This window comes from Trifolium pratense, linkage group LG5 (genome assembly GCF_020283565.1).
Source record: "Trifolium pratense cultivar HEN17-A07 linkage group LG5, ARS_RC_1.1, whole genome shotgun sequence".
Lineage (NCBI taxonomy): Eukaryota > Viridiplantae > Streptophyta > Magnoliopsida > Fabales > Fabaceae > Trifolium > Trifolium pratense.
The window spans coordinates 55,726,804-55,747,168 of NC_060063.1; the positions used below are offsets into that span (position 1 = coordinate 55,726,804).

Below are 20,365 nucleotides of genomic sequence, written 5' to 3' on the forward strand. Positions count from 1 at the left end.
CAGTTCTGACATCAAGTGGTTTCAGGCTCCAGCCCTCCGATTGCAGTTGTGAGCAAATTAAATCGTAATCCTCCATATCAAATTCAGCATCAATCATCACTAAACTAACTAACAATTGATAAAAAAAATAAAATAATAATTATCACAGATCTACCATCGACCACCAAATCATCTTATACCTCCCTAAAACTTCCTATCGTTGTAGGATTCTCACAAAGATATTCTCACAAAAAGAAAAATATTAGTACTGTACTAAAGTCTCACTCTTTCCTCACAAAAAAAGATTTTTTGAGGTTGTAATTAATTATATGAATGAAAATGAATATGAAGGAAAAGAAAAAAGAAAAACTTGTGGTGCCTAATTGAGGTTGTAGTTGAGTGTGTCCTGTATAGAGTATGTTCGTGTTGTAATAATCTGTAATGAATAATAATGGCTTCTACAAGTGCTGCTTCCACTTTCCTTCAGTTTCATTCTCTTTCTTCTTCTCAACTTTTCATCACCAAACTCCCTAATAATAATAATAATAACCAAATATCCCTTTCTTTTTCTTCTTTTTCCAAACAGACTTCTAATTACAAGCGCGTTTATGCAAAAGCTGTTTCTACAGACTCACAAAAACCTCTTACTCAGGATAAACAAAACACTCCCTCATCATCATCTTCCAAACTGGTCCTTGTTCTTGGTGCCTCAGGAGGTGTTGGTAAACATTGTTCCATTCTTCTTCTTTCATTTCACTTATTTCTGTAATTCAAAGTTGGATTAGCTTTAGCCCATGTTTGGATAAACAGCTTAATTTATAGCTTATGCTAGTATAAGTGGTTATCATGATAAGTGGTTATGTATAAGTTGTTTTTATAACAAAAGATAAAATGAAGTTAAATTGTTTTTGTATAAGTTATAAGTTGTTTTCATAATTTTTGGCATGATAAGCGGTTATGTATAAGTTGTTTCTATGACAGAAGATAAAATAAAGTTAAATGTTTTTGTATAAGTTATAAGTTGTTTTCATAATTTGTGGCTTATGCTAGCATAAGTGCTTATCACGATAAGTGATTATAAGTTATTTTTATAACAGAAGATAAGATAAAGTTAAATTGTTTTTGTATAAGTTATAAGTTGTTTTCATAAGTTATCATAGAGAGTTTATGAAAATAAGCTGTTTTTACAAGTTTTCACACTAGTACTTATGTCAATAGATAAACTCAAATAAGTTAATCCAAATAGAAACAGGCCCTTAATAGTTGTTGACTTTTTTACCATTAAAGAAATACTTTGCTGGTTGTTGTTTATTAAGTTGACTATGTGTTATATCAGTTATATCAGTTAGTAGTTAATAGTTAGTTACAGTTAGTTAGATATTTGTTTCAGTTTGTAAGTTTTAGTTTTCCTTTTTGCGCTCGTAAATAACATGTATTTGAGTATTTCACTCGTTATTCAATAATTCAGTTGTGATCTGATTCGCGCATTTTTTTTCTGATTGTTTACTTTCATATGGTATTTGAGCCTAGTTACGATCCAAGGACATGCGAGTTATACTACCTAATCTAAAATAGAGTCAACTTAGGTCCTAGGTTCGATTCCCAGCTCATTGTAAACCAAAAAAAAAAAAATAGAGTCAACTTAATATTGTCGGTGAATAGTAGTAACAACCTCTGTGGCATCTGATTCACGCATTTTCTCTCATCTTTTATTCATTGAGATTAGAACTGTAAAATGTGGAAGTGCATACATAATCCATGCCAATGGTTTTGATTGGGGAAGTTTGTGAACCTATTGACTTGATTTACTAAATATTCAGGGCAGCTAGTTACAGCATCACTGCTTCAACGGAATATTAAGTCGCGATTGATTCTTAGGGATCTTGAGAAAGCTAAAGCACTGTTTGGTGAACAAGATGAGGAGAGATTGCAGGTATATCACTGTTTGGTGAACAAATCTAGGACTTTTTGGTTTAAGGAGTTTTTGCAGAAAAAGCTTTTTGGCTCAATATATAGAGTTCTTGAATATGACAGGTATTCAAAGGAGACACAAGGAAGGAGGGTGATTTGGATCCATCTATATTTGAAGTAAGCTCTTTAAAGTACTTAACCAATGCATGACTGATACTTGTTTCGTCGGTATTATTTTTATTTGATTCATCATTTCATTCAACCAAGAGAATGTATAGTAATAATTTGCATTTCTTTTTCTCTTCCCTTTTCTCCATAGGGAGTCACTCATGTGATTTGCTGCACTGGAACAACGGCTTTTCCTTCGAGGCGGTGGGATGATGAAAATACACCAGAAAGAGTTGGTAAGAATCACATTATACATAATATATGTTGATGCGTTTGGTTTCATAGCTAAATTGAAATTGATTAATTAGGTGAAGATTCATGTGTGGAAAATTCCTTAATCATCAACTTTTTAAACACTTCTCAATATTTCGATTTTGACTATTTGTATTTATTTGAAGATTGGGTGGGAGTGAAGAATCTAATATCCGTGTTGCCTTCGTCGGTGAAGAGAGTTGTTCTTGTGTCATCAATAGGTGTGACAAAGTGTAATGAATTGCCATGGAAGTAAGTATACCTAATAATTAGTTCTTTCTTAATTTGAACTTTAAGACATTAGTTTAACCTATCCATGATCATTTATAAACTCTATTTATTTCACCATCAAGTGTAACACTAGCAGAAGAATTAGCTGAAATTTTGGAATTAACTGATACTTGTATGATTATTTAATTCATTTACTAGTTTTTATTGGCCTTTCTTGATTCAAAATTTGGTTTCATTATGTATAACACTAATTGAAAACTATGTTAATTACTATTTCAGTGTAACACTAAATGAATACTAAGTTAAGTCTGTTGGTTAATGGACTTCCCTAAAAGTTTTCTCATTCACTTGTTGATGTTTATTTTTGACGTAGCATTATGAACCTATTTGGTGTCTTGAAGTATAAGAAGATGGGCGAGGAATTTCTTCAGAATTCTGGCTTTCCATATACCATAATTAGGTAAGATGAAAATGTTGCATGTTTTATACCTTTTTTTTTTATCATGTTCATAACTAAAATACAAAGGTGGAGGATTTGAATTATGCGTCGTTCATTCTCGAAATATCCTTATGTGGTATATTTAAATGCATTTTAGACCTGGAAGGTTGACAGATGGACCATACACATCTTATGATCTCAATACTTTACTCAAAGCAACAGCCGGCCAACGACGAGCAGTACTTATAGGTCAAGGTATATGAATAATGTTCATTAAATTACTTTATACGATAATTTATACTTTTTTTTTATACAAAATAGTTTATACTGTATAAAATAGTAAGAAATTTTTTGACGGCTTTCAGGAGATAAACTAGTGGGAGAGGCCAGTAGAATCGTTGTGGCTGAAGCCTGTATACAGGCACTAGACTTAGAAGTCACTGAAAATCAAATATACGAAGTTAGCTCTGTCGAGGTATATAATATATAATGATATAAATGGATGTGTTAAGTATATGAGATGAAAGTCACATTATAGAATCACAACTGTAAATTTCTTAAATTATTTGGTACTGTTAAGATTGTGATTCGTATTTAGTGTAAAAATCAAATGCTGGAAATATTTATAACTCGATTGTTGATTCTAAAATGCATTTATTTCAGGGTGAAGGTCCCGGAAATGATACTCAGAAGTGGCGAGAATTATTTGAGGCCGCGCGCTCTAGCTAACTAGACTTATAATGAAAACTTGTATATCATAAAGAACGATTCATATCATCATATGTCTCATAAGTATCATAATTAGGAGCTTCAGTTTTACAAATATTGTATATATACTTCTTCATTCTATCACCTGATAACTTGCTTAAAATCTGTTCCGTTTCAAATTGTTCACATCACCTAGATTCTAGTATCACTGGTATTTTTCACTTCGCTTTTCTCTTTTTCTTCATCATCAACGCCCTTGCAATTAAGCTTTTTTACTGGTGGAGCTATCAGATTCTGCCGTCTAGCCACGAAAATGTTTTACCAAAATGATATAAAGGGCAAAATTGATTTTTATTTTTTTTTTGTTTATAGGAGTAAAAGTATAAATATAAGGGTGGAAGGAAATGTTTTTCAACTTTGGATATGACTCGAATTGACATATCGGGGTTTCCATTTTAACCAATCGTTAGTTGGTTAAGTAATGATTGACACGGAACTTGGTAGGGAGGACCATGGGCGGCCCAGGCCCATGTGCGACATGGGTCGTGACACAAGGTCTCTTAAAAATGAGGACCACAAAAAAAAATTTATAGGGTTGTAGTATTAGTAAGTTAGGGAGTGAAAAAATTAATTATTTATGTTAGAACATGTTGTAAGGCCCAACCCGTTTTTCTAAGAAAAAAAAAAAGCAGCAGAGAAGAGAAGCGTGTAATGTACCACCAAAATCAAAACATCAAAACAAGAAACTAACTCATCCGTCTATTCTCAAAAACTCCATTAATTCACCACCAGCGTCGACCTGCCACCATCACCGGCGGCGTTAAGCTACTCCTCCTTGGCTCCTTCTATTCTAAAAAATTTCATTAAATTTGAAACAAAGGTAAAAACTAAATTTTACAAGTTAGGGATTCTAAAATTTGAAATTAAAAATCACAATTTTACTATTTTAATTGTGTTTCCCAATTCACCTCACATAGTTTCCAATTCCCATCATTCGTTTTCTCCCAAAGTCAATTACGTTTTTTTATTTATTAAAGGGTCACTTTCATATTTCGCATAGAGCCTCCAAAAACTCGGAGACACCACTAGGAGACGGTTCTATTCCTACAACTACCCATATTTCGCACAGAGCCTCCAAAAACTCGGAAATACCACTGGGAGACGGTTCGATTTCTGTAACTACGATCGGGAGGAGGCTGAAACTAGATGACAGAAATGACATATTAATTAAACTTGTGGTGAAAACCGGTGTAAGAAGGTATAATGTTTGAATGATATATTGGTGACATTTGGGTTCCACGTGGTGAGTACTACCTAAGAAATGAAGGACATGAATTGAAAACCTGTGTGGAAGAGGCATGGTGCCAACGTTCTCTTCAATGCTATTGGAAGGAAACGGGGAGAGGAAGAAGAAGCACAATAATTAAATCACAGAAGAATTAGCTGAAATTTTGGAATTAATCGATGCTTGTATGATTATTTAATTTATTTACTAATTTTTGTTGGCCTTTCTCGATTCAAGATTTGGTTTCATTATGTATAATACTAATTGAAAACTATGTTAATTATTACTATTTCATTATCAAGTGTAACACTAAGTGAATACTATTTTAATCATGTTGGTTAATCGACTTTTCTAAAATTTGTCTCATTGACTTGTTAATGTCCATTTTTGAGGAAGATATGTGTGATTCTTACCAACGAAAATATTAGATGAAGTTTAAATTAAGCTGATTTTTTTATTATTAAGAATATACTTTGGTGGTTGTTGTTTATTAAGTTGACTGTGTTATATCAGTTATATCAGTTACTAGTAGTTAGCAATCAGTTAAAATTAGTTAGATTTCGGTTTCAGTTTAAGTTTTAGTTCTCCTCTGAGCTTGTAAATGTTTCGGTTTAGATCAATGACAAATGTTTCTCTCATTTTCTCTCATAGCTAGCTTTTATATGGTATCAGAGTCTAGTTACGATCTCAGGACATGCGAGATATACCAACCAATATAATATAGATTCAACGTAATATTGATGATGAATAGTTCCTCGCGGAATAATTAATTTCTTTGCTCTGTTATTTTATGCATTCATATTAAAACTGTAAAATGTAGAATTGCATACATAATCCATGCCAATAGTTTTGATTAGGCATGGCAACAGAACCCGTACCCGCGGGTACCCGCCCGAAACCACCCCGAGTTTGACGGGGAAAAATCGATTTGACTGGGTTTGGGTTCGGGTTTGGGTTTTCCCCGATTTCAAAACATGGGGATGGGGCGGGTAACGGAGATATTGGTACCCACCCCGAACCCGTCCCCGAACCCGCCCGTTTATATAAAATTACTATATTACCCCTATTTATTTATTTATAATGTCAAAGATCATATAATTTATCTACTTGAGTTAGGATTTTTAATGAACAATGGTTCTTAGTTATTTGTTTTTTTAGCAATTTCAGTGAACAATGATGTAAAACATTCTTGGTTATGTGGTTGTTTTGACGGTATTTTGGAATACTGGTTTGTACCGGTACTATTTTATGGTTTTAATAATTTTGGTTTGATATTTTGGAATATCATTTCATTTGTAAGTTTAATGCATTGAAATTTTGGTTTGTACTTTATTATTTGAAATTTTTCGTATTGTATGTATGTCAGTGTTCGGGAAAATTTTGGGTTCGGGTAAGGTTCAGCAGGGCAGGGCAAGGTTCGGGGATACCCGAACCCATTTGGGTATACCCGAACCCATTTGGAACGGGGATTGGGTTCAATTTTTCATCCCCGTCGGGTAATGGGCGGGGAACGGGTATTTATCAATGATTCGGGTATGGGGAACGGGGAAGGTAAAAACCGTACCCGCGGGTACCCATTGCCATGTCTAGTTTTGATCGGGGAAGTTTGTGAATCTATATTGACTCGACTTACTCATTATTCAGGGAGGCTAACTAATAACTCCAACTTTTAGAAACAGTATAAGAGCACTAGTTAGTTTTCAAGAAAATGTGGCTTATACATTAATTAGTCTACAAGATACTAATGTAAAAGTCAAGATATACTTTTAATTTATATAATAAATACGGACATTCCCTGCCTCGAAACTTAATGTAACTCAAATATACTTATAATACATTATAAAAAAAAAAAAATATACTTATAATTCATATTTATCCTTTTTGAAATATAACACATGTAATTATCCGTGAACTCAAATGAACTCAAATACCAGCTAAAAAAGTTTACGTCGAATTCTCGAGTTGAATTTTGATTTGAAAATAAATTGAACCTAACGAGCCAAATGCAGCCGAGTTTTAAGGTAAACCAAATTTTATCGAGTCAAGTCCGAGTGAGTTTAACTCGACTCATTTTTAATTTATTTTTTTTGGTTTAAAAAGTCATTAGATTTGTTAATAATAATAATTATTTGTTAATAATAATATTTTGATCTTGATGATCGATCGAACCTACTAAATAATTTATAAAATTAAACCCGTACACAAAATTTAAAATAATAATGTATGTAATTCAACATAACAAAACAAAGTTAAGTTGTTTTTAGTCTGATTGTTCAGTCTCACTTAATTTAAGTAACAATTACTGATTAACAATTTGAATATCGACAATTTAATGTTTCAATCTTAACTAGTAACCTCTACACAAAAACTACTCCATTGGTTTTGGTTTATTTTTTGTTTTGTTATTATGTAACTGATATTGTTGATAAAAAAATTAAAAAAAATTGAAATTGATGCATATTTCATGAAGAAGATGAAGAAGTAACTAACAAAAGAAAACAAATTAGATATTTTAATACCACAACTTATAACAACAAACGGTAGTACATTTGAAATCAAGACAAACAACAAACAAAAACTAGATTAAATCTAGACATTACAAATTAAAGACTATTTCAATTCAAGGTTATTTAGTAGTAATCAAGTACCTAGTAGTTCAAAAATGAAATACCAGATACTAGCCTCAAAATGAAATAGTCTACTAACTAAAAAAAAAAGAAAGATAGTCTACTGTTGTTTGTTGTGGTGGCTGGATCTCAAGCTCATATATTATTAATTATTCATATGAGTGGTTGCCAAAGTATGTTTGTTGTCGAAAAGAACTTGGCGCTGTTTTACCAGTTCATCAAGCTCCTCCATTGCAGTAGTCATCCTAGCTTCAATTTCCTCCCTATTGGGGGGATTAACAGCATCCAACCTTAATTGATTTATCATTCTGCCCTTGCAATCAATTAAGGAATCAATTCCTCAGAACTTCAAATTAAATTCTTAGAGTGTCTTTAACATTGCATTGTCGGCCATTTTGAAAAGTTTGTGTTTTAGAGAATTAGAGAAGTAAGAAGAAATAAAGATATGTAGTGACATATCTTATATCCTTACTTCCCTTTTATAGAAGACACATGTATGACGTGTGTGCGTGTGCGCTCGCCTGTGCGTGCGTGTATTAATTAAAATAAATAAATCAAATAATAATGTATGTAACTCAACATTACAAAACAAAGTTGTTTTTAGTCTCGAAAACTCCACAAATAGACTCGAAAACTCCACAAATAAAACTATTTGTTAATAATATTTTGATTTTGATGATCGATCCAACCTAATAAATAATTTAATAAAATTAAACCTTTACACAAAATTTAAAATAATAATGTATGTAACTCAACATAACAAAACAAAGTTGTTTTTAGTCTGATTGTTCAGTCTCACTTAATTTAAGTAATAATTACTGATTAACAATTTGAATATCGATAATTTAAGTACTACTAGTAACCTCTACAAAAACTACTCCATTCGTTTTGGTTTATTTTTTGTTTTGTTATTATATAATTGATATTGTTGATATATAAAAATTGAAATTGATACATATTTCATGAAGAAGATGAAGAAGTAACTAACAAAAGAAAACAAATTAGATATTTTAACAGCACAACTAATAACGACAAACAGTAGTACATGTGATTCCAAATTTGTATGGGACTGACATACTTTACTTGGCGGTGGTTGTCCTCACGACCGTGGGAATTCGCTAACCGCATCTACTTTTGAGAATGAGAATCTATTGAAGTCCGTGTATCATGTGATTCCAAATCATTTCCCCCTCTCTGTTTGGGTTAGAATCGATGAATTCTTGGCTTCAACTTCAGGAAGAATGACCATTTTTAACTCTGGTAGCAGGTTTGTTTATTACTTGTTTTCCATAGGTCTATATATAGCTTAAGTTACTGATGTTACTTTTAACTTTTTTATTTATCTTTTTTTTATTAGATTTGAAGCGGCTCAAATTCTAAAGCGAGATTGCCTTCAAGAGCTCCAGCTGGACGATCTACATAAACTGTTGGAGATAATCATAATGAAGAAACTGATTCAATTTGGTGGTCGACAGCCCAAGATCTCGGTCACTGAAATCATTGATGGCAGCAGCCGCCTCTGAACATACATGCATTTTTTTAAAAATAATAATCCAATCATATGATATTTTGGTTGTTGAAGTCCTGCATGTATATGTATGATAGCAGCTTCAAATAGTTTTTCAATTCTCCTTCAACCATATATATAATGGTAGAGTTTAAGAGGACATTGTATGGTTGACATGATAACAGCTTCAAATAGTTTTTTCAATTATCCTTCAACAAAATAGTTAAACAACATATACAACTTTAACATGACAAATGCATCACTTTAACAAAATACAAAAACAATCTCATCTAATTTTATTATGATTATAATAAAAAGACAATAAATATTTTTACAAAATCATTGTGAATTTTGGCTTTTCAACAATAGACCGGTCTTTAGAATAAAAAACATAATAGATCGGCAATTTAAGTAACAATTACTGATTAACAATTTGAATATCGACAATTTAATGTTTCAATCTTAACTAGTATTCTCTACACAAAAACTACTCCGTTAGTTTTGGTTTAATTTTGTTATTATATAATTAATATTGTTGATAAAAAAAAAATTGAAATTGATGCATATTTCATGAAAAAGAATTGACATATCGGGGTTTCCATTTTAACCAATCGTTAGTTGGTTAAGTGATGATTGACGCTGAACTTTTGGAATTAATCGATGCTTGTATGATTATTTAATGCATTTACTAGTTTTTGTTGGCCTTTCTCGATTCAAGATTTGGTTTCATTATGTATAATACTAATTGAAAACCATGTTAATTATTACTATTTCAATATCAAGTGTAACACTAAGTGAATACTATTTTAATCATGTTGGTTAATCGACTTTTCTAAAATTTGTCTCATTGACTTGTTAATGTCCATTTTTGACGAAGATATGTGTGATTCTTACCAACGAAGATATTAGATGAAGTTTAAATTAAGCTGATTTTTTTATTATTAAGAATATACTTTGGTGGTTGTTGTTTATTAAGTTGACTGTGTTATATCAGTTACTAGTAGTTAGCAATCAGTTAAAATTAGTTAGATTTCTGTTTCAGTTTAAGTTTTAGTTCTCCTCTGAGCTTGTAAATGTTTCGGTTTAGATCAATGACAAATGTTTCTCTCATTTTCTCTCATAGCTTAGCTTTCATATGGTATCAAAGTCTGGTTATGATCTCAGGACATGCGAGATATACCAACCAATATAATATTTGGTTTCAAGGATGTAAATGGATATCAATGAGGACGGATAAATATGATATTTGTGTCATCACCATTTGAAATTAAATTTATTTAGATGTGTACTTGTAAGCAATTTGTTCTAAAATTAAGTTTACTTTGAAGTTTGAAACAAAACTATATCATCTAGTATTATTATTATTATTCGTATGTTGCATGCTTTGCTCCACACTTTGGTATTTCAAATTCTTTTAAGGCTTAACTTTTGGAAGTGATTTTAACTATTGAGCATGCTAGCTGTGTTAAAGTTTCTTACGAAGCATAACATAAATAACTTGTTTAAGCAAATATGTCCTCATTCCAATTAATCAAATAGGTGGTAATCAATGATTTTGGCCTCATGACACATAAATTATTAAGCCTTGTTATTTACTAGTAAATAAGTGGGATTTAATTAACCTACAAAAATCGCATTGTGATTACAATGAGTTAAATAATGAAGGTAACATTTATAATAGTATTTTTGGTTTCATACCGTTCAGAAACTTATGATTTTGACATTTAATTTTAGTCTATTTTTGCAAAAGAATGACCCCTATAATTTTGACCAACTAAACGCACATATGAATAATAAATGACCCACATCATCAGTATGACCAACTTAATTTTGCTTATTAAGATAAAATGGAGTACGACATTAGGAGTTTTTCTCGTATCTTATAAAAAGAAAAAAAAAACGTTGTTAGACAATCTTTAGGCATGTGAGGTTAATATAAGCAAATAGTTTCTACCAAAAATTTAACTTGAATTCTCGCAAATTTTATTCTTGTATATGCAATACCAACCATTTATTAATAATTGATATTACTAAAAACTCTAATGATGTTCACTTTAGAAAAGTTTATCCAATATAAGGTAACATCATTCTATTAATTCTAATTTCACCACAAAATACACATTAAATATTTTCTGATGCATTGGAACATATAAGATAAAATAGGATTTTTCTTTTTATCTTACACATAAAAGTCATATAATAACAAAAATACAATATAATTGAATGGTGGTGAAGTCCACAATTGATGGTGGATAAAATTGAATGGTTGGGACTTAAAATTGAGGAATGGACATTCAGTAATCATTATATTCATAACACTCCTTTTTATATGTCCATGGTAGAGTGGTGTTGTAGTAATATAAGAAGAATTGGAGAATGGAGAAGGGTCGGAGATTTTTATATAAAAACATTTGAGGTGTGTTATTCAAACACAAATTTTGAGACATAAAATTAACACAACTCTCTTTCCACTCACAAGCACGCAAAACGAAGTATGCAAAAAATATTAAAAAAACCAAAAAAGTATATTTGTTGTATTTTTGTCAAATAAATGTGTTCAAATAACATTTTCCAAAACATTTTAAGATGTGAAAAGAAAAGGAGAGGAAGAAAAATAATTAATGGCTATGCAATATAGGATTAGGATTTTTTATAATAATCATGAAATATTATTATTATGATATATTTCATGATTTTCCCATTTATTTAGGATTAGGAGTCTTGCATCCCTATAAAGAGGGATTAACATTTAGTCATTTGTATCAAGTCATTATCAAACATATTTCACCCTAATTAATTATATATCTTATTATTATCCTTTTATCTAAAACTCAACTTCAGCAAATACAAATAAGACACCCACATAAGAACTTGTGCTTGTGAAAAGTACAATTGAAATGCCATTGAATGGGTTAGCTATATATATACACAAGATGAAACAATCAGTAACTAACTAACATTCAGTTATTAAACTAACCAACTATTAACCGTAAAAACTAACTAACTAACATTCAGAATTATTGTCAGAGTTGTTGAGAGATGGTCAGGAGCTATAGAGACTGGTTCATTCCATCGATTTAATCCGATTTATCATGTGGTTCGACCAGTGACTCAATGGTTCGACCAATGAACCAGTGACGCAGTACCTTCACCGGTTCGATGACTGGTACGATTTTTAAAACACTAAATAAAAGACTTAATTAATAAAATGGTCCCTTAAAGACATTTTTGGTTTCATATTGGTCCCTTAAAGAAAAAAATGTCTAAATAGGTCCCTTAAAGAAAAAAATGTCAGAATAGGTCCCTTAAAGACATATCCGTTAATCAGTTTGGTCCTATTTAGACCTCTTTTTAGGGACCAAACTGATTAACAGAGATGTCTTTAAGGGACCTATTCGGACTTTTTTTTCTTTAAGGGACCTATTTGGACATTTTTTTCTTTAAGGGACCAATCTGAAACCAAAAATGTCTTTAAGGGACCATTTTATTAATTAAGCCTAAATAAAACTATGGAAGGCGAACAGTCAAAATCAGGGAATTGTTTCAATTTTCAAGACTAACTACACGCCACACCACAATCACAAACTCACAATATCAAAGAAAAAATCAATTGTTTTTACTTCTTCTCTTTCTCTGGATTTTTCTATATTTCTATACGATGTTTCTAACAATTGAGCTAAATTCACGAAATAATATTATCATTATATTTTTTTACGGGATTACTATCATTTTGTTTATATGAAAGAAGAAAAAAAAAAGGAAAAAAATGATAAACAACCTTGACCCCACTTAATGAATTTTCTGGATCCGTTTCTGTATCTAGCCAAAATAATATCCCTCCTCCATATCCCCTGACCCCAACAATACCCTCCATCTCCACTTTCCCTAACTATGATATATTGAAAGCCAGAATTCTGAAGAAATTCCTCGCCCATCATCTTATACTTCAAGACACCAAATAGGTTCATAATGCTACGTCGAAAATGAACATTAACAAGTCAATGAGACCAATTTTAGAAAAGTTGATTAACCGACATAATTAACATAGTATTCACTTAGTGTTACACTGAAATAGTAATTAACATAGTTTTCAATTTATACATAACGAAACCAAATCATGAATCAAGAAAGGCTTACAAAAACTATTAATGGAAATAAATAATAATAATAATAATAATAATAATAATAATACAAGTATCAGTTAATTCCAAAATTTCAGCTAATTCTTAATTCCAAAATAATAATAAATAATAACTATACATAACATTGTTAATAACAAAGAAAGCAACTAAATCTACACTTACTTGCCACGCAAGCTAACTGCCAATTGGAGTTAGTTAGGCTGTTATCAACTAGTTAAGTTGGTTGTAATAGTTGGTTAGATAGTTAGTTTATCCTTTAGTATATAACCTTGATCATAGTGCTTGTAATCATTCTTTTTTCTTTTTTTTTTGAAAGGTAACAAATTCATTCAAAGAACAAGATTACACTTGGAAATATCAGTTTGGAGATTTTCCAGGATACACAAGGGAAAGTTATTAAACCAAGTTTTATTGGGCTCAATAGAGACCCAATTAGCTAAGGAGTGTGCAATAGAGTTTCCAGAGCGTTTTACCTAATTGATGCTGAGGTTAGGGTTCATATCGAGCAAAACACCACACCGGCGGACGATTCGACCCCAGTAGCAGCGATTATATTTTTCGTTTCGTCACTACTTCAACGATTGTGAGCGAGTCCATCTCAATGATCATCGGTGTATCCGCGAAGTGTTCAACAACATCCAAGGCTGCGTTTAGCCCTAAAGCTTCCCCTTCAATCACATCGCTTGAACCTCGAACCACTTTCGTCATGGCTCCAACGCACTTCCTTAAGTTGCATGAATAAGAATTTTCTCTTTTGGCTTAAGCTCGTTATGTGCCTATTCTCTGATTTCTTTGCAGCTACTTCCTTAACTATTGAGCATGCTAGCTGTGTTAAAGTTTCTTACGAAGCATAACATAAATAACTTGTTTAAGCAAATATGTCCTCATTCCAATTAATCAAATAGGTGGTAATCAATGATTTTGGCCTCATGACACATAAATTATTAAGCCTTGTTATTTACTAGTAAATAAGTGGGATTTAATTAACCTACAAAAATCGCATTGTGATTACAATGAGTTAAATAATGAAGGTAAATAGTATTTTTGGTTTCATACTGTTCAAAAACTTATGATTTTGACCCTTAATTTTAGTCTATTTTGTAAAAGAATGACCCTTATAATTTTGACCAACTAAATGCACATATGAATAATGACCCACATCATCAGCATGACCAACTTAATTTTTCTTATTAAGATAAAATGGAGTACGACTTTAGGAGTTTTTCTCGTATCTTATAAAAAGAAAAAAAAAATCGTTGTTAGACAATATTAATTATTCCGGAGGTTAATATAAGCAAATGTTAATCAAATGATTAATGAGTTTTTAAAATGATTTTTAGAAAAATGGAGGGAAGTTGGAAAAAAATATAAACACATGAATAGAATTAAGCGTTAGTGGTCCCGTGAGTTTAGCTCAGTTGGTTGGACATCGCATTATATATGCAGGGGGCCGGGGTTCGAACCCCGGTCATCCCACTTATCCATCTTATGGATGGAATTTCTAGCCATTAGGCTACTTGACAAAAAAAAAAAAAAGAATTAAGCGTTAGTGTGAATTGAAAAATTTCAATAAATCTCACATTGGAGGGAACACTCACCTTAGTAGTGTTTATAAATGTAAGGGTGATCTTGCCGTCCGACCAGCTAGGCTCGGATCGGGCTGGGTTTGGGCTTGGACCATGATGATATATTAATTTTTTGGAAAATGTTAAATAGTGCACCCGGTGCACTAGTTAAGCATATAAAAATGAAATTTTGTTTTGAAACTTGTGTATTCAATTCATTGAAAGTGTAAAAAGTTGTTTTTATCAACATTAACTTTATGTTTTATTTCTATTTTTCGTATGCTTAACAAGTACAGCGGGTGCACTGTTTAACATGGCCCTAATAATAATTACAGAAAAGTTAATTAAATAAATTTAATTAATTAATGCATGTTACTTAACAACTAAGTAATGCACTTAGTGTGATGTGTGCTGACCGTTTCAATTCGTCTCGATCCATTTCCATTCAAATATGTTTTTTTCTATCGGATATACTATATTTGTTAGCGTGCATACAACTATATTGATTATCTTTTAGCGCGTGTAGATGAATCTGTTACGAATTGATTTAAATTCTGAGCTGATCCATCTCGCATAAATCTCTCTTGTTTTGTTCCGAACCTCGCCAATAAATAAAGTCATCCACTTCTCATAATACTCACTCCAAAATTCCGAAATTATATATGAATTCTCGAGTTCATCCTAAAATACAAATTAAATAACTTCTTATACATTAGAACATATAGGATAAAATAGGTTGGGATTTAACAAAAGTACAATATAATCAAGGCTCGTCTTATTAACATGCATATATGGTGAAGAAAAAAATAGAGATTAAAAAAGTTTTACCATTATATATCAAAAAGGATAAATATGAATTATAAGTATTTCTCCTTCACACATTCTCTCCAAACCGTTGAAGTAGTACAAAGATTCCAAGGCACATGGTTTCTGAAATGGGGGTTTTGAGTTTCCAAAGATTTTCATCATCATGACATGGTTTGGACTGAATTCAAGAGTTATGTTATGGAGAGTGATTTCAAATTTTCATTATTTGGGAATGTGTTGGGGATAGTGTCAATATTATCTTTGTCAATTACTTTCCAATTCCATATCAAGTAGTGCAATGCAAGCCTGTCCAGGTTCATTATTGCTACAAATTTTCTTCATCATCTTCTTAATCAACTCATTTTGTTCTGAATCTTGTTTAATTTGGTTTAATCTCATCATTTTATTTTAATCTTGTTTAATAATTATTTGTTAATAATAATATTTTGATCAAAAAGTTTTACCATTATATATCAAAAAGGATAAATATGAATTATAAGTATTTCTCCTTCACACATTCTCTCCAAACCGTTGAAGTAGTACAAAGATTCCAAGGCACATGGTTTCTGAAATGGGGGTTTTGAGTTTCCAAAGATTTTCATCATCATGACATGGTTTGGACTGAATTCAAGAGTTATGTTATGGAGAGTGATTTCAAATTTTCATTATTTGGGAATGTGTTGGGGATAGTGTCAATATTATCTTTGTCAATTACTTTCCAATTCCATATCAAGTAGTGCAATGCAAGCCTGTCCAGGTTCATTATTGCTACAAATTTTCTTCATCATCTTCTTAATCAACTCATTTTGTTCTGAATCTTGTTTAATTTGGTTTAATCTCATCATTTTATTTTAATCTTGTTTAATAATTATTTGTTAATAATAATATTTTGATCAAAAAGTTTTACCATTATATATCAAAAAGGATAAATATGAATTATAAGTATTTCTCCTTCACACATTCTCTCCAAACCGTTGAAGTAGTACAAAGATTCCAAGGCACATGGTTTCTGAAATGGGGGTTTTGAGTTTCCAAAGATTTTCATCATCATGACATGGTTTGGACTGAATTCAAGAGTTATGTTATGGAGAGTGATTTCAAATTTTCATTATTTGGGAATGTGTTGGGGATAGTGTCAATATTATCTTTGTCAATTACTTTCCAATTCCATATCAAGTAGTGCAATGCAAGCCTGTCCAGGTTCATTATTGCTACAAATTTTCTTCATCATCTTCTTAATCAACTCATTTTGTTCTGAATCTTGTTTAATTTGGTTTAATCTCATCATTTTATTTTAATCTTGTTTAATAATTATTTGTTAATAATAATATTTTGATCAAAAAGTTTTACCATTATATATCAAAAAGGATAAATATGAATTATAAGTATTTCTCCTTCACACATTCTCTCCAAACCGTTGAAGTAGTACAAAGATTCCAAGGCACATGGTTTCTGAAATGGGGGTTTTGAGTTTCCAAAGATTTTCATCATCATGACATGGTTTGGACTGAATTCAAGAGTTATGTTATGGAGAGTGATTTCAAATTTTCATTATTTGGGAATGTGTTGGGGATAATGTCAATATTATCTTTGTCAATTACTTTCCAATTCCATATCAAGTAGTGCAATGCAAGCCTGTCCAGGTTCATTATTGCTACAAATTTTCTTCATCATCTTCTTAATCAAGTCATTTTGTTCTGAATCTTGTTTAATTTGGTTTAATCTCATCATTTTATTTTAATCTTGTTTAATAATTATTTGTTAATAATAATATTTTGATCAAAAAGTTTTACCATTATATATCAAAAAGGATAAATATGAATTATAAGTATTTCTCCTTCACACATTCTCTCCAAACCGTCGAAGTAGTACAAAGATTCCAAGGCACATGGTTTCTGAAATGGGGGTTTTGAGTTTCCAAAGATTTTCATCATCATGACATGGTTTGGACTGAATTCAAGAGTTATGTTATGGAGAGTGATTTCAAATTTTCATTATTTGGGAATGTGTTGGGGATAGTGTCAATATTATCTTTGTCAATTACTTTCCAATTCCATATCAAGTAGTGCAATGCAAGCCTGTCCAGGTTCATTATTGCTACAAATTTTCTTCATCATCTTCTTAATCAACTCATTTTGTTCTGAATCTTGTTTAATTTGGTTTAATCTCATCATTTTATTTTAATCTTGTTTAATAATTATTTGTTAATAATAATATTTTGATCAAAAAGTTTTACCATTATATATCAAAAAGGATAAATATGAATTATAAGTATTTCTCCTTCACACATTCTCTCCAAACCGTCGAAGTAGTACAAAGATTCCAAGGCACATGGTTTCTGAAATGGGGGTTTTGAGTTTCCAAAGATTTTCATCATCATGACATGGTTTGGACTGAATTCAAGAGTTATGTTATGGAGAGTGATTTCAAATTTTCATTATTTGGGAATGTGTTGGGGATAGTGTCAATATTATCTTTGTCAATTACTTTCCAATTCCATATCAAGTAGTGCAATGCAAGCCTGTCCAGGTTCATTATTGCTACAAATTTTCTTCATCATCTTCTTAATCAACTCATTTTGTTCTGAATCTTGTTTAATTTGGTTTAATCTCATCATTTTATTTTAATCTTGTTTAATAATTATTTGTTAATAATAATATTTTGATCAAAAAGTTTTACCATTATATATCAAAAAGGATAAATATGAATTATAAGTATTTCTCCTTCACACATTCTCTCCAAACCGTCGAAGTAGTACAAAGATTCCAAGGCACATGGTTTCTGAAATGGGGGTTTTGAGTTTCCAAAGATTTTCATCATCATGACATGGTTTGGACTGAATTCAAGAGTTATGTTATGGAGAGTGATTTCAAATTTTCATTATTTGGGATGTGTTGGGGATAGTGTCAATATTATCTTTGTCAATTACTTTCCAATTCCATATCAAGTAGTGCAATGCAAGCCTGTCCAGGTTCATTATTGCTACAAATTTTCTTCATCATCTTCTTAATCAACTCATTTTGTTCTGAATCTTGTTTAATTTGGTTTAATCTCATCATTTTATTTTAATCTTGTTTAATAATTATTTGTTAATAATAATATTTTGATCAAAAAGTTTTACCATTATATATCAAAAAGGATAAATATGAATTATAAGTATTTCTCCTTCACACATTCTCTCCAAACCGTCGAAGTAGTACAAAGATTCCAAGGCACATGGTTTCTGAAATGGGGGTTTTGAGTTTCCAAAGATTTTCATCATCATGACATGGTTTGGACTGAATTCAAGAGTTATGTTATGGAGAGTGATTTCAAATTTTCATTATTTGGGAATGTGTTGGGGATAGTGTCAATATTATCTTTGTCAATTACTTTCCAATTCCATATCAAGTAGTGCAATGCAAGCCTGTCCAGGTTCATTATTGCTACAAATTTTCTTCATCATCTTCTTAATCAACTCATTTTGTTCTGAATCTTGTTTAATTTGGTTTAATCTCATCATTTTATTTTAATCTTGTTTAATAATTATTTGTTAATAATAATATTTTGATCAAAAAGTTTTACCATTATATATCAAAAAGGATAAATATGAATTATAAGTATTTCTCCTTCACACATTCTCTCCAAACCGTCGAAGTAGTACAAAGATTCCAAGGCACATGGTTTCTGAAATGGGGGTTTTGAGTTTCCAAAGATTTTCATCATCATGACATGGTTTGGACTGAATTCAAGAGTTATGTTATGGAGAGTGATTTCAAATTTTCATTATTTGGGAATGTGTTGGGGATAGTGTCAATATTATCTTTGTCAATTACTTTCCAATTCCATATCAAGTAGTGCAATGCAAGCCTGTCCAGGTTCATTATTGCTACAAATTTTCTTCATCATCTTCTTAATCAACTCATTTTGTTCTGAATCTTGTTTAATTTGGTTTAATCTCATCATTTTATTTTAATCTTGTTTAATAATTATTTGTTAATAATAATATTTTGATCAAAAAGTTTTACCATTATATATCAAAAAGGATAAATATGAATTATAAGTATTTCTCCTTCACACATTCTCTCCAAACCGTCGAAGTAGTACAAAGATTCCAAGGCACATGGTTTCTGAAATGGGGGTTTTGAGTTTCCAAAGATTTTCATCATCATGACATGGTTTGGACTGAATTCAAGAGTTATGTTATGGAGAGTGATTTCAAATTTTCATTATTTGGGAATGTGTTGGGGATAGTGTCAATATTATCTTTGTCAATTACTTTCCAATTCCATATCAAGTAGTGCAATGCAAGCCTGTCCAGGTTCATTATTGCTACAAATTTTCTTCATCATCTTCTTAATCAACTCATTTTGTTCTGAATCTTGTTTAATTTGGTTTAATCTCATCATTTTATTTTAATCTTGTTTAATAATTATTTGTTAATAATAATATTTTGATCAAAAAGTTTTACCATTATATATCAAAAAGGATAAATATGAATTATAAGTATTTCTCCTTCACACATTCTCTCCAAACCGTCGAAGTAGTACAAAGATTCCAAGGCACATGGTTTCTGAAATGGGGGTTTTGAGTTTCCAAAGATTTTCATCATCATGACATGGTTTGGACTGAATTCAAGAGTTATGTTATGGAGAGTGATTTCAAATTTTCATTATTTGGGAATGTGTTGGGGATAGTGTCAATATTATCTTTGTCAATTACTTTCCAATTCCATATCAAGTAGTGCAATGCAAGCCTGTCCAGG

At 31.0% G+C, this 20,365-nt stretch overlaps 1 protein-coding gene across 1 annotated transcript; it reads left to right on the forward strand.

Moving 5' to 3' along the window:
* The first annotated feature begins 203 nt into the window (after nucleotides 1–203).
* On the forward strand, nucleotides 204–3,867 carry LOC123885713 (uncharacterized protein At2g37660, chloroplastic-like). The gene is made up of 9 exons (XM_045935027.1): nucleotides 204–701; nucleotides 1,800–1,912; nucleotides 2,014–2,067; nucleotides 2,210–2,294; nucleotides 2,457–2,562; nucleotides 2,915–3,001; nucleotides 3,138–3,235; nucleotides 3,346–3,455; nucleotides 3,644–3,867. Exons 1-9 carry the CDS (start codon nucleotides 431–433, stop codon nucleotides 3,707–3,709), a joined length of 990 nt encoding a protein of 329 aa, XP_045790983.1. The 5' UTR covers nucleotides 204–430; the 3' UTR covers nucleotides 3,710–3,867.
* Nucleotides 3,868–20,365: the final 16,498 nt, after the last annotated feature.

What these genes read in the sequence shown, in the direction of transcription:
- LOC123885713 (XM_045935027.1), top strand. Translation starts at nt 431, where the DNA reads ATGGCTTCTACAAGTGCTGCTTCCACTTTCCTTCAGTTTCATTCTCTT. An exon ending in TGGATCCATCTATATTTGAA is followed by an intron (nt 2,068 to 2,209) that starts GTAAGCTCTTTA and finishes TTTTCTCCATAG; the next exon opens with GGAGTCACTCATGTGATTTG. An exon ending in TTTCCATATACCATAATTAG is followed by an intron (nt 3,002 to 3,137) that starts GTAAGATGAAAA and finishes AATGCATTTTAG; the next exon opens with ACCTGGAAGGTTGACAGATG.